This window comes from Schistocerca cancellata, chromosome 9 (genome assembly GCF_023864275.1).
Source record: "Schistocerca cancellata isolate TAMUIC-IGC-003103 chromosome 9, iqSchCanc2.1, whole genome shotgun sequence".
NCBI lineage: Eukaryota > Metazoa > Arthropoda > Insecta > Orthoptera > Acrididae > Schistocerca > Schistocerca cancellata.
The window spans coordinates 199,629,827-199,645,213 of NC_064634.1; the positions used below are offsets into that span (position 1 = coordinate 199,629,827).

The 15,387-nt window shown below is 38.1% G+C and overlaps 1 protein-coding gene across 1 annotated transcript in view; it reads left to right on the forward strand.

Moving 5' to 3' along the window:
• LOC126100419 (poly [ADP-ribose] polymerase) overlaps nt 1-11,538 on the forward strand; it is a 105,639-nt gene extending 94,101 nt beyond the window's left edge. Inside the window, exons 18-19 of the mRNA XM_049911021.1 lie at nt 216-395; nt 10,431-11,538. Of these exons, the coding sequence (XP_049766978.1) occupies nt 216-395; nt 10,431-10,503 (253 nt within the window). The 3' untranslated portion in view covers nt 10,504-11,538. The remainder of the gene's footprint in view (nt 1-215; nt 396-10,430) is intronic.
• Nucleotides 11,539-15,387: the final 3,849 nt, after the last annotated feature.

Sequence of the window (15,387 nt, forward strand, 5' to 3'; positions counted from 1 at the left end):
TGTTTTCGTGCTAATTTTTGGTGCTATTTATATTGTCAAATCAAAGTTTGTCATGCAGAAAATGGATTGTGAATTGAAGATCATACACAAGCACACAGCCTTGAAGAGATTAGAAACCAAAATAAAGTTTCAATATTCAGTAACTATCAGTTATGGATATTAATAAATTGCTGTACTAGTATACCATAGTATACCAATGGTCATATGTTTTATAGGTACGAAAGAACACAGGCTGATTATATAGAGAAACTTCCTCCTGGCAAACACAGCACATTGGGTTTGGGGCGCACTGAGCCAAACCCAAAAGAAGTGCATGTGAGACCAGATGGTGTCATCGTCCCTGTTGGGAAGGGAGTCCCAACTGCTCGGAAGAATGTTTCATTGTTGTACAATGAGTATCCTTTGCATTTTAATGGTTTTAATCCTTCGATAATTACTTGTTGTATATTTCTCAAGGTATGTCTTCTGTGCTTCGGTGGTAAGTATTTCACACAATGCTGTAGAGATAAGTGCTTTACACACAATATCAAATGGGAATACATCATGCTCTTATAGTCATATAGGGGGTCCAGAAAAATGTAAGACACTCTTTGATAGTCAATATTAATGGAATAAAATGACATACTGTTAAAATTCTTGAATGTGGCAGGACGTAGGGGAGCAGGGGTAGGAAGATTTTGTGCATTCAAAGTGACTGCCTTTAACAGCCGAATGACATCAGTGCTGCTGAACTTTTGACTGAAATATGGCTGTCAGTGTTGCCGGTGCAGTAGCTGCACATGACACCTCAGTGGTTTATCGTAGCTCGTTCAGTGCTGGCTTCTGGTGATAAACTTCATTTTTCAAAGTCCACCATAGGTAGAAGTGAAGATATTTGTAGGGCCTGGGGACCGTGGTGAGTATTCAGCAGCTCCTCTTCAACCTTTCCATCATCCAGGTATATTTTCATCCAAGTAGGCTCTGACTTGTGTGGTTGTAAGACGGAGCACCATCTTGTTGTGGATAAAAGCTTTTATTTCCAGACACCTCTTAGACGGCAGGTAAGATCAGTGTTTGCAGCATATCAAGATACACCAGTTATGGTAAACTGTGCAATTTTATTTATTTATTTATTTACACGAAAAGTTCCGTAGGACCAAATTGAGGAGCAAATCTCCAAAGTCATGGAACAAGTCAGTGCATGAAATTATGACATAAAAGTAATGACAGATAAAAATAAAATGTTTAAGAGTCTGAAAAAAGTAAATCCATAAGTTTAAGTAAAAGCAATCAACAATATAACAAGAATCAGCTTAATTTTTCAAGGAACACCTTGATGGAATAGAAAGTGACCCTTGAGGGTCAGTTTCAATTTCAAAGAGCATGGATTACTGCTAAGATTTTTTAATTACAGTGGTAGCTTTTTGAAAATGGATGCAGCAGTATAGTGCACACCTTTCTGTACAAGAGTTAAGGAAGTCTGATCCAAATGCAGGTTTGATGTCTGCCGAGTATTAACTGAGTGAAAGTTGCTTATTCTTGGGGGTAAGCTAATATTGTTAACAAGAAATGACAGTAAGGAATATTTATGTATATTGAGAGGCCAATGCCAAAATACCCAGACTCTTGAACAGGGGTCAACAAGAAGTTTGTGAACTTAACACCACTTATTGCCCAAAATTTCTGAGCCAAAAGTATCCTTTTAAAATGAGAAGAGTTACCCCAAAATATAATACCATACGACATAAGTGAATGAAAATAAGCAAAGTAGACTAATTTTCGTGTCGAACGATCACTCGCTTCAGATACCTTTCGAATAGTAAAAATAGCAGCATTAAGTCTTTGAACAAGAACCTGAACACGGGCTTTCCATAACAGTGTACTATCTATCTGAACCCCTAGAAATTTGAATGGTTCAGTTTCACTAATCACATGTTCATTCTGTGAAATTAAAATGTCAGGTTTTGTTGAATTGTGTGTTACACTGTAAAAACTGAGACGTACTGTGATTTAGCATTAGTTTATTTTGTACAAGCCATGAACTTAGGTCATGAACTGCACTATTCGAAACCAAGCCAATGTTGCACATAACACCCTTTACTACCAAGCTAGCGTCATCACCTAACAGAAATACTTTATATACCCACAATACTAGAGGGCATATCATTTATATAAATAAGGAACAGGAGTGGCCCCAACACTTATCTCTGGGGCACCCCCTGCTTGACTGTACCCCACTCAGAACCCACGTCACAGCCATTCTCAACATTGTGAATAATGGCCTTTCGCTGTCTGTTGCTGAAGTAAGAGATGAACCAATTGTGCTCTACTCCCCGTATTCTGTAATGGTCCAACTTCTGGAGCAATATTTTGTGATCAACATACTCAAACACCTTAAGTAAATCAAAAATATGCATAGCATTCGAAACATTTTGTTCGCTCCTTCCAGTACCTTAGAGAGAAAAGAGAATATAGCATTTTCAGTTGTTGAGACTTCTAAAGCTGACATGTACATTTGATAGCAAATCGTGCGATACCAAATGATCAATTATCCTTACATACCTAGCCTTTTCAGTAACCTTCGTAAATACTGATGGTATAGTAATAGGTCTAAAATTATCTACATTATCCCTGTCTCCCTTTTTTATAAAGTGGCTTTTCTACTGAGTATGTTAATCATTCAGGAAACTGACCCGAGCTAAAGGAAAAATTGCAAATATGGCTAAATACAGGGCTAACATGTGCAGCACTCCATCATATCTATGAGAGTCTTTAGTCTTCAGTGATTTAATTATTGACTCAACCTTCCCCTTGTCTGCATCACAGAAGAGTATTTCAGACATCAGCCTTAGAAAGGCATTTGCCAAGGACATTATGATTCCCTGTAGATACTAAATTTTTATTTAATTTTAATTCACCAGCAATTCTCAGAAAATGATTGTACTTGTATCTGATTTATAAGTAACAAAAATACTTTTATTAGAACTGACTTTATATCGTCGACCTTGTGCTGCTGACCAGACACTTCATATGGTTTTAATTTTATCCTGTGAATTAGCTATTCTATTTGCATACCACAAACTCTTTGCCTTCCTAATAACATTTTTAAGCACATTACAATACTGTTTGTACTGGGCTACTGTAGCTTGATTGTGACTAGTTCTGCTAGTACCCCTTTCAGAGCGCTCTAATGGGAAGCAACTCTCGAAGAGCATGAGAAATGTGTTAAGGAAAGCATTATATTTATCACCTATGTTATCAGCACTATAAACATCCTGCCACTCTTATTCCTTGACAAGGTATAAAAAACTCTATTGCTGTTGGATTGGCTGTGCTACTGTTTCCTTCCACCCTAGTTGGAAAAAAAACACAGTCTGCATCAGATCATATGAATTTGAGGTCTACCAACATCCTTTTTTTTGCACAATCATATGCAAAATAAATATTGAAGTCACCACATATAACTAATTTCTGGTACTTCCTATAAAGTAAATCAAGAACCCTCTGTAGCTTGAGCAGAAATGTTCTGAAGTCAGAGTTGTGGGGCCTATAAACAACAACAATTATAAGTTTAGTTTCATTAAATTCAACTGCCTCTGCACAAGATTAAAGTATCTGTTCAGTGCAGTGCTGTGATACATCTATGGACTCAAATGGAATAATGTTTTTTACATACATAACCACTCCCCCACCATGCAAGGAACTCATTGAAAAACAACCAGCAATGACAGACCACATCACACATTAACGCCAGGTAGATTAACCCGTTTGTCCATGTGAATGTGAGGATTTTCAGGAGCTCAGTGCTCGCAGTTGTGGTGGTTTACAGTGATGTTCAGTTTGAAGTGTGCCCCATTAACTATCCCTGCAAACCATTCATCCTCGTGTAGCATGCCTTCAGACCATTTGCAGTACTCATCGTTTATCCGGGTTGTCTTCGTTTGTGGTGTGCAATGATCCCAGAGTGCACATTTTCCACTACAGAAAATGTCATGCACTTGATTGACTTAATCCCGCTTTCACGTGCACCCTGCTTCACAGATTCTTGAGATGGCCTAATAAAATGTTGCAACACAGCATTGCTAGTAGCTGGACTTGAATTTTTTGGTTGGCCAGACCTTAACATATGCACGTCCTGAACAGTAATGTCGACCAGGCCTGGATCTACGGGAGGACCAAACCAGGCTATCTGCCCAAGTGGCATTTCACGGGGTGCCAAATTCATGTTCTTGAAGGAAAAACCTTGTTTCACAAAGCGCCTATCATCCTGCGCACATTGGTGTATTGATTACTCATATGATTTGGAACACATTCTAAGTTGATTTCTGAGCGAATCATGAGTTGAATTTTTGAATGCGTGCATAGTGTACATGAGGTGTCTGCCAGGGGAATCCCCATTGCATCAAGAAATAAAAAATCTTTCCCGCAGAGAAAAGGGGATGGAGCTATATGAACTAAGACGAATAAAACCAAAGAGATGAATACCAATTGCTGTTTTTTAGGTGGTTGACTGGGTGTGCAAATGGTAAGCATTGTTATAATTATTAGGGAAATCCATAGATTCAGACTACCAGAATGGAAATAAACAACTAACAGGAATAACAGGTAAAAAAGATCACATACAATCTTCTCGATGTATCAAAGAAAATGAAATTTTGGCAGAACATTTTTACCAGAACACTACACTATTAAGGACCTGTTGTACAGTCCCTGGTTAGCAGACAATTAAGTTCTATTCTTGGAATACCCGGAAAACGCATTGTACAAACACGTAATAATGCCCAGCTGGAGAATAAATGCTGGATAACTAAACCGGTGATTCTATAAGGGTTAGTGAAGTTAACCAGAGAATAAGGAGCATTGCGGGGAAACAAATCCTGCCTCCATTTATCTGGACAGCAACCTACAGCAGAACTGACACTGTCACAAGGCTCGCTGATTTCTTCTAGTGTTGTATGGGTCGTAATCAAAATCCGTGATGGACCAGGATTAGTCACATCATTTATTTCAAAAGAAAAGAAAACAGTGAGCAACACACAACACAAAGCATACAGGAATGGCTACTGCATAATTTCTTGTTGAAGTTAACAGACGCATTTCAGGCCCAACCTCAAACGGTATTTGATGCAGCTACAGTTCAAAACATCCGCCACCTAACTTGCCACATTAAAACTGTCCACGTTATACCATCTTTCGAGCTTTAGCTAACAAACAGATGTACATATTTCTTTCTTATAGAATTATAGGTCCCATGGCTGAGTGCTAACTTGAGTTAAGCAATGTGTATTTTCAACAGACCATTCTACAGTTGACATGGCACCAGATCATTGAGCACATTGATACATTGTTGCATTCGTTCACTTTATTTTACAAACAGGTTCTTGCGCACATTATCTTTCCAAATTGGGCTTTGCCAGATGATGTACAATGCCAGTAACGGCTTAAATTTTTGATATTGTATGCAGAAAATAACTTTATTTCAAACTATCTCTGATAAATAGCTCATCTGGATACAATTAGTTGTGAAACAGCATCTATTAAGTAATTCTGTGTTTTCATTCTGAGACAGAATTCACATCTATTTCACATTTCTCACAAAATGCGAATTTTTCTGGTCTGTATTTTTGAACACACCTCGTGCATGTTATGTCATTGAAGTTCTCTTGAAAGCACGCATTTTTCAAATGCCACAGAAAAAGTATATAGCTCCATCAGAAAAAAACACTTGATGTCATAATTCGGTGACTATAAATGTTACAAATTTCTTGCGAATGTCAGGGAATTCACCATATTTTCTGCTATAACATGGTGAAAACTGCACTTGCATACATTTATTCATTCTGGGTTTACTTAGTATGGGCTGTCTTGACTGCCTTTTCCTGTATACTGGGTGGTCCATTGATAGTGAACGGGACAAATACCTGACGAAATAAGCATCAAATGAAAAACTACAAAGAACGAAACTCATCTAACTTGAAGGGGGGAAATCAGATGGCGCTATAGTTGGCCTGCTAGATGGTGGTGCCATAGGTCAAATGGATATCAACTGTTTTTCTAAATAGGAACCCCCATTTTTTGTTACATAATTCGTGTAGTACGTGAAGAAATATGAAGGTTCTAGTTGGACCACTTTTTTGCTTTGTGATAGATGGCGCTGTAATAGTCACAAATGTATAAGTAAGTGGTATCGCGTAATATTCCGCCAGTGTAGACGGTATTTGCTTTATGATACATTACCTGTGTTCAAATGAACCGTTTACCAATTACGGAAAAGGTCAATATCACGTTGATGCATGGCTGTTGTGATCAAAATGTCCAACAGGCGTGTGCTGTGTATGCTGCTCATTATCCTGGATGACATCATCCAAGTGTCCGGACCGTTCGTGATAATTACGTTATTTAAGGAAACAGGAAGTGTTGAGCCATGTGTGAAATGTCAACCACGACCTGCAACAAATGATGATGCCCAAGTAGGTGTTTTACCTGTTGTTGCGACTAATCCGCACATCAGTAGCAGTCAAATTGCACGAGAATCGGCAATCTCAAAAAAGTCGGTGTTGAGAATGCTAAATCAACATCGATTGCACCTGTACCATATTTCTATGCACCAGGAATTGCATGGCGACGACTTTGAACGTCGTGTACAGTTCTGCCACTGGGCACACGAGAAATTACGCGACGATGACAGATTTTTTTGCACGCGTTCTATTTAGCGACGAAGCGTCTTTCAACAACAGCGGTAACGTAAACCAGCATAATATGCACTGTTGGGCAACGGAAAATCCACTGTGGGTGCGACAAGTGGAACATCAGCGACCTTGGCGGGTTAATGTACGGTGCGGCATTATGGGACGAAGGATAATTGGCCCCCATTTTATCGATGGCAATCTAAATGGTGCAATGTATGGTGATTTCCTATGTAATGTTTTACCGATGTTACTACAAGATCTTTCACTGCATGACAGAATGGCTATGTACTTCCAACATGATGGATGTCCAGCACATAGCTCACGTGCGGTTGAAGCGGTATTGAATAGCATATTTCATGACAGGTGGACTGGTTGTCGAAGCACCATACCATGGCCCCCACGTTCACCGGATCTGATGTCCCCGGATTTCTTTCTGTGAGGAAAGTTGAAGGAATTTGCTGTCGTGATCCACCGACAACGCTTGACAACATGCGTCAGCTCATTGTCAATGCATGTGCAAACAGTACGGAAGGCGAACTACTCGTTGTTGAGAGGAATGTCGTTACACATATTGCCAAATGCATTGAGGTTGAGGGAAATCATTTTGAGCATTTATTGCATTAATGTGGTATTTACAGGTAATCATGCTGTAACAGCATGCGTTCTGAGAAATGATAAGTTCACAAAGGTATATGTATCACATTGGAACAACCGAAATAAAATGTTCAAACATACCTACGTTCTGTATTTTAATTTAAAAAACCTACCTGTTACCAACAGTTCATCTAAAATTGTGAGCCATATGTTTGTGACTATTACAGTGCCATCTATCACAAAGTGAAAAAAGTGGTCTAACTAAAACATTCATATTTCTTTACGTACAACATGAGTATGTAATAAAAAATGGGGATTCCTATTTTAAAAAACACAGTTGATATCCGTTTGACCTATGGCAGTGCCATCTACTGGGCCAACCATAGCACCATATGGTTTCCCCATTCAAGCTAGACAAGTTTCGTTCTTTGTAGTTTTTTCGTTTGATGGCTTATTTTGTGAGGTATTTGACCTGCTCACAATCAATCGACCACCCTGTATATGGTAACAAGTAGTCTTTCTCAGTGTCATCACTGCTTGCTTCTCCCTTGGCTATTTGTTTCCTGCTGTATGTGGTCGTGTCATGCTACTCTTGCCACAATCTGCACTGTGCTGTTCTTTCTAAGTACTTTCAATGCAGTTGCTGTCCTCTTAACCTGAGCAACAGGAAAATAAGGGCTTATCATTATCCTTTTCTTTCTCAAAGTAACCCTTCACTAAACACGTGAATTTTTGGGTGTGGCTGTGTAGCACTCTTTCCTTTCTCAGTATGACTTCATGTGTTGGGCTGGCACTAATAATTTCACTGGACTTTATTTGAAATGAAACAAGCAAATACACACTAAAAACAAAATAAACCACAAAAATGAACTTCTGTTTAAACCAATGGCGAAACAGCACGGATTATATGCGAGATGCTCACGGGTATATTTCGGATGCACATGCATCAGAATTTCAATGTGGCTCGTGTTACCTGCTCAATGGTATTCTGTCATTGGCTGGCTAACTACAGTCACTACGCAATGGAACAACACTGCTAAGCTGTCAGTAACAAAGACATGTCTCCTGGACTGTAGTCACTTAGTAATATTAACCTTGGGGGTGTTATAATATAGATACCTGTGAGTACAGTAGTTAGTAAATTGTTATCAGAAAAGTTTACTGATGCTGTACTTCAATCTTTACAACATATACAACAAAGCAGGGCATTTAGTGTTGTGGTAACTTTAATGAGCAGTTATAAATAGGTTGTTAACGTGGAAAAATTATATCATTTGGTGGTTTTGGAGTTAGCTACATGTTTGAATTATATCTTTTATCAAAGTGATTTGGGATGAGTTAGATTAGAGGATTGGTATTAACACTGATGAAAATATCTGTCAATTCTCCAACATATCTTTTAAAGTGATTTCTATGCATTGAAGTGCTTGCCCTCACATATTGTTCCATGGATTGCTGCTTTCATGGTGGTCAGTAAATTGTATGAGCCTCCAGGGTAGTGCTAAAAAGGTGAGTATATCAATGAGTTCTGTCTTTGGTGGCAGAATTTGTTTGGCAGACACAGGAAGCTTGAGTGGAGGGCTGGTGAGTGCAACCAGTGTTCTGCAGTTATAATCTGTGGTCAAAACTCGTGTAACCACCCTGCAGTGTTGTCTTTATAGGATGGCAATCTCAATGTAGCTGGTGAAGTAATGAAATGGTACAAACTTCTGCCAAAGAAAGACTGCAAGTTGTGATAACATGATGATGCTGTGTATTGCTATGAGAAGAAAAAATAATTAGTGAGGACCATCCGAGGTACCTGGCACACCTTAACTGTATTAGGCTTGTTCATGTACGAAGAAACATGCCAGCGTTAGCATTCTTAACTGCCTGTGAGATGTCCTTGGATCTTGCATTATCAAATAAAAACAAAACCAGTGGGCTGGTCGAGAATAGTAGCATCTTACCTGACAAATTATTACAGGATGGTAGCCCTCCTGAACATGCTTTCACTAAAATATGAAGAGTTACAGGGATGAGACACAGTTGTCAGAGTGCTTTTGTCATTGTAAGAAGAGATATTTGATAGGTGTTCCCATTCTATATATGCAGAGGACTGACTTGACTTGTATTAGAAATGACCTGAAGTCAATGAATGGGGTAAATTTTTACTCATCTTCATTTTCTTCTTGTTGTTGTTGTTGTTGTTGTTGTTGTTGTCGTCGTCGTCGATGGCTCAGTCTTGTCTAGTACATTCTTCCAGCTGAAATTTCAATTTTGTAGGTTCCTGATGACTAAATAACTGATGAAGATTTGCTTGTATTATTCTTGAATTTTATTCTTTGTCACATCTTTCAACATCACATAGTTTTTACATTTTCCACATTAAAAAAAAAAATTACATTGTTGGTGACAAACTTAGGTAACGTCTACTTCCATCAGAGGCATGCTCAACACTACCTACACTCTGCGGTACATTATTCCAAAGAGTTTATGGACTTCCTATACCAAAGAAAAATCTTCACTAAAGTATATCATTATTTTGTAAATCAATCTAGAATTTAATAATTAGCATTAGATTGTGCAATTAATAATATGAATTTTAAGCATGCCACAAATTTTGTAATTTCAAATATTTTTAAAAGAAGAGTAATTTTAACTGTTAGTATTATCGATTGTCACACATTAATTTCTTTTTTATACATTGTAGCCTGAAATATATATTGTATACAAAATCATATGAATTCTTTAAGTGAAACAGCTGAGATAGATTTCAACCTATGCAAGAATTGATAGTATACATGGTATTGGTTATTTCTACATAACAAAAAAAGTTATGTTAGATGAGAGTGACTCATTATACAGTCTTTTCAGAATATGAACATTGGTTGTATACGCATTAGTCTGTCCACTTCTTTGAAACCCCCATAGTAATAGTGCCAGAAACATGACCATACCAAATTCACCTTATCAGTCACTGCTACTTAAGGGAAATAAGAGTGGGCAGCTCACGAGCCAGATGTAGAGTGCATATGAAGGAAAGAAAATTCTTGAAAAAAATTAACATTGCAACACATTGATGCCAAAAAGTACGTAAAGCCATTTATCTCCTATCATTTGTAAGTCCTGTGTAGTATAGTCGATTGCAATTGCTGTTTATTATTTTCTTCCTTAACAACTTCTCAGATACATTGTATATGATGTTGGGCAAGTAAATATTCAGTATTTGATGAAGGTTAACTTCAAGTACAAGTTTTAAATTTCCTATGACTGCACCTAATGAAATATGTGATATACCTTCTATACGAAGGATGACGAACGGTATTGTTACTATTTTTATATGTATATCTTGTTATATTACTTTAGCACTTGTATATAGTTGTTGCATTTGCTTAGTCCTCCAGTCTCAGTGATAGGCATTGGAACTGCAGCTATGTAAGAATATACAAATCATCATTTAAGACTGAATATAACGCCTGAGTCCTTCGCTGATTTTATACATGAAGTGTGGTTTCTCACACTTAATATCTGTTTGAATTTTACATGAAATGACTGAAAGTGTCACCTGATTTGCTGAAAATTAAAACAGCATGTAGCTCACTTTTCACGTACCCTTTTGAAGTTATGTATTCTAAAACGAGAGATTTATGTAATCATAAGATTACATTGTCAGTGGTGTAGACGTAAAAGCAGTTTCAACAAAATTGTGAAATGTTTATCAGTTTTAAATCTGATGGAAAAGCTTCCTGTACATGCTGTTATTCTTGCTCTTTGTTTGATGCAAATAATTTGTATGGTGATCCGATGTCATCACAGATGTTTAAGATGTTTGATTCTGTGTAAAATATTGTGTGTTATGTTTAAAAGCATTGATTGCTTGTTATCGCGTGGTCTTATTAGAAATATTACTTTCTGAAAATCAGAATATCCAGTATGGTGTAAATGTCATTTAAAACTACAGATTTTGGAATAATTTGTAAATGAATACTGGGTTTTTGACTATTCTGCCAAAAAGATTAAATAAATTAAGGATGCCAATGTTTTCTTTAAATTTTCTGTTCATATTGTGTCTTGTTCTAAGCAGTTAGATGAAAAACAGTTTTAGCCAATTAAAATTTACTGTACGCAATTTAATTCAGTACTTTATTAGATTTACATTATTTTAAAGGTATGTATCAATATTTGATCTGCATGTGAAGAGGATTGATATTTTTGTAGCATTTTTACCTGACTGTTTTACAGTGTAATGTTCATCTGTGTAGTTAAAAACTGAATAAAGCAATTAAAAAAGTTATGATAACAGGAGGTAAAGTTACTATCTGCAACAATTTTTACCTCCCCTCCCCTCCCATCCCTCCATATTTGCCTCTTCTCAAGGGTGGCACCTATGCTGTGGATAGTGTCAAAACGGTAAACTCACTTTATAACTAAGCTGTTCATAGCAACATTTTCAGTTTTGTTTATGTGCTTTAGCTTTTGACAATGCCTTCAAAGGTAATTAACACAGGTAAATGAGAGGGCAGAAACGCACGCGCACACACACGCGACAGCCAAACTGCAGTTTCATTATAGTGTGGGGTGGGGGGTTCCTGTTCTGTTTTAGTTAGCCAAGTTTTCAGTTGTTTATATATTTATATGCCAGTCAGCACCTACTGTGTATCATGAATTGTCAACTTTACTCCTTCTATTATTTGTATTCCACCCAGGACCTAAATTATCACACCATTTTAATAACTTATTTTTCTGGTAATCATTTGTCTGTTAACTTTCACAGCTGGGAATTTCATATTTATTCAAATACTCTGGGCTATTATGTCATGGTCAAATTAACTCCATGGATAAATCCAGTGTTATGTCCCCTTCTGGAAGTTATAGCTTTTGTGAATGTTCAATATCTCTCCAGGAGGTGCGGCTTTGTTGAAGGCACTTCATTTGCTGGACAGGGAGGCTAATGAGCTCTGATGAAGTTGGGGGCTATGCTGTGTAGCTGCTGGCAGGGGTACCTAAGCCAGACTGGTTCCAGCAGAGGAGCCAGATAGCCTGGTCCCTCCAAATTGAGAGTTGAATGCACGGTTGACACCCTTGCCTTGTAAAACACCTATCATTATGAATTATTCCACAAGGAGTGTTTTTCTGTCCTTATGAAGATCAGGAATATGGATATAAATTTAGAACATATAACACATGTACACTGCTGCAGATAGGAGCCATGAATAGTTTTGCAGAAGAGACTCTCAAGGTGTGGAATGGGAGTTGCTGCATTTCAGATCAAAAGGAAGGGAAGCGATGAGATTCGTAAGTCCAAATTTTCCCTAATTATTCAGGAAAAGATTAAAGACAAGGGAAGTGTTGAGTTGGGTTTATAGTCTCCAAGGATACACATAGATCTGTTATGGCTTTCACTCTACATAATGAAATATGTACTGTGTGTATCAAAGGCAAATTTCACTAGATGAAGTCATGAATACATATGTACCAACAGAAAAGTCAGATGGAGATATGGTAAATGGTTTCTGTGATCAGCTGAAGGTGATTTATGATAAAATAGTCCCTGGTAGTTATCATACCAAACTGGGCAAAGAATACACTTTCAGAAGCATGCTTGGTAAAGAAAAGCTGCATGATGAAGCTAATAATAATTGCATGAGAGTTGCCCAGTTTGCTGCGTGAACAAATTAAAGATAGTAAGTACCTGTTTTACAAGGGAAATAGACTAAGGGATGTGAAAAATACCAAGAACAAATGAAGCAGACGAAGTAGATTGTAAGAAGTCTGTCTAAAAAGTGTCCGACCTTTGATTTTCCCATGCAAAATAGAGACGATAGCACAGCGCTACTGTACACAGTAAAGGAAGAGACTTTTATGTGCTTGCGTGAATTTTGTCCCTGCCTTCCAGCGCGTCAGTCACTGCCTGTGGGTCACTGAGTGTGAGGTGCTATACATGTTCGTTGGATTACCAATTCTCTCAAGATGACTGAACATGTTGAACAAAGTTACTGCACTTGACCAGAAGAAGGGATCAGTTGGTAGGGCATGTTCTGAGGCATCAAGGGTTCACCAATTTAGTATTGGAGGGTAGTGTGGAGGGTAAAAATCGTAGAGGAAGACCAAGATATGAATACACTAAGCAGATTCAGAAGGATGTAGGCTGCAGTAGGTACTGGGAGATGAAGAAGCTTGCACAGGACAGAGTAGCATGGAGAGCTGCATCAAACCAGTCTCAGGACTGAAGACAACAACAACAAAGCGAAACAATTCGTAAGATTCAGCAGGTTTTTGGAGAAGATGCGATGGATGTAACACAAAGTAAGGAGTGGTTCAACTGATTCAAAAATGGCTGCACATCAGCGGAGCGTGACCAGCGTTCAGGCAGGCCCAAACTGCTCAGACTCGGAGTGCAGCTGTTGTTGAGAGGGTGCAAAATTTGGTGATGGCAGATCTTCGTTTGACCATGTGGGAGATTCTCCAAGAGGTTGGAGTGAGTAAAGACTCTCCACATGCAATTTTGTGTGATGAGTTGAACATGCACCAAGTGGCTGTGAGATTTGTGCCCAAGTTGTCGCTGGAACAAACTCCATTTTTACATTGCACAAAACCTTCTGGACACCACCAAGACATCCTGGGATTCTGAACAGCGTGATAACTGGAGATGAGTCATGGGTGTATGGGTACGCCCCAGAAACAAAAAGACAGTCGTCACAATGGAAGCATCCCGAGCCTCCTAGGTCGAAGAAAGTGTGGCAGGTGTGAAGAAAAATCAAGATGATGATGATTGTCATCTTTGATGTCCATGGAATTGTGCATCACAAATACACACCGGAAGGACAAACAGTGACAAAGTAGTACTATCAAGATGTTCTCTGTTTTTTATTTTTATTTATTTATTTATTTATTGTTCCGTGGGACCAAATTAAGGAGAGTCTCCATGGTCATGGAACGAGTCAATACATGAAATTATAACACGATATTAGAAACAGATAAAATGAAATATAAAAAAAAAAAACATATTCAGGTGACAAGTCGTAAGTTTAAATGAAGACAATCAACAATGTAACACTGGAATTTGCTTAATTTTTTAGCTCTTCCAGGAGCTCCTCGACAGAATAGGAGTAGTGAGCCATGAGGAAACTCTTCAGTTTAGACTTAAAAGAGTTTGGGCTACTGCTAAGATTTTTGAGTTCTTGTGGTAGCTTATTGAAAATGGATGCAGCAGAATACTGCACTCCTTTCTGCACAAGAGTCAAGGAAGTGCATTCTACATGCAGATTTGATTTCTGCCTAGTATTAACTGAGTGAAAGCTGCTAACTCTTGGGAATAGGCTAATATTGCTAACAACAAACGACATTAAAGAAAATATATACTGTGAGGGCAATGTCAGAATTCCCAGATTTTTGAATAGGGGTCGACAAGAGGTTCTCGAACTTACACCACATATAGCTTGAACAGCCCGTTTTTGAGCCAAAAATACCCTTTTTGAATCAGAAGAATTACCCCAAAAAATAATACCATACGACATAAGCGTATGAAAATATGCGAAGTAGACTACTTTTCGTGTTGAACTGTCACTTATTTCAGATACTGTTGTAATGGTAAATAAAGCAGCATTTAGCTTCTGAACAAGATCCTGGACATGGGCTTTCCACAACAGCTTGCTATCTATCCGAACGCCTAGGAATTTGAACTGTTCCGTCTCGCTTATAATATGCCCATTCTGTCTGATCAAAATATCGGTTCTTGTTGAATTGTGAGTTAGAAACTGTAAAAACTGAGTCTTACTGTGATTTAGCATCAAATTATTTTCCACAAACCACGAACTAATTTCATGAACTACATTATTTGTTACTGTTTCAATATTACACACAAGATCCTTCACTATCAAGCTGGTGTCATCAGCAAACAGAAATATTTTTGAATCACCTGTAATACTAGAAGGCGTATCATTTATATAAATGAGAAACAGCAGTGGCCCCAGCACCGACCCTTGGGGAACGCCCCACTTAACAGTGCCCCATTGGAACTGAACATCACTACCACTCTCAATATTGCGGAGAATTACCCTCTGCTTTCTGTTCTTAAAGTAAGAGGCGAACCAATTGTAAGCTATTCCCCTTACTCCATAATGGTCCAACTTCTGCAGTAATA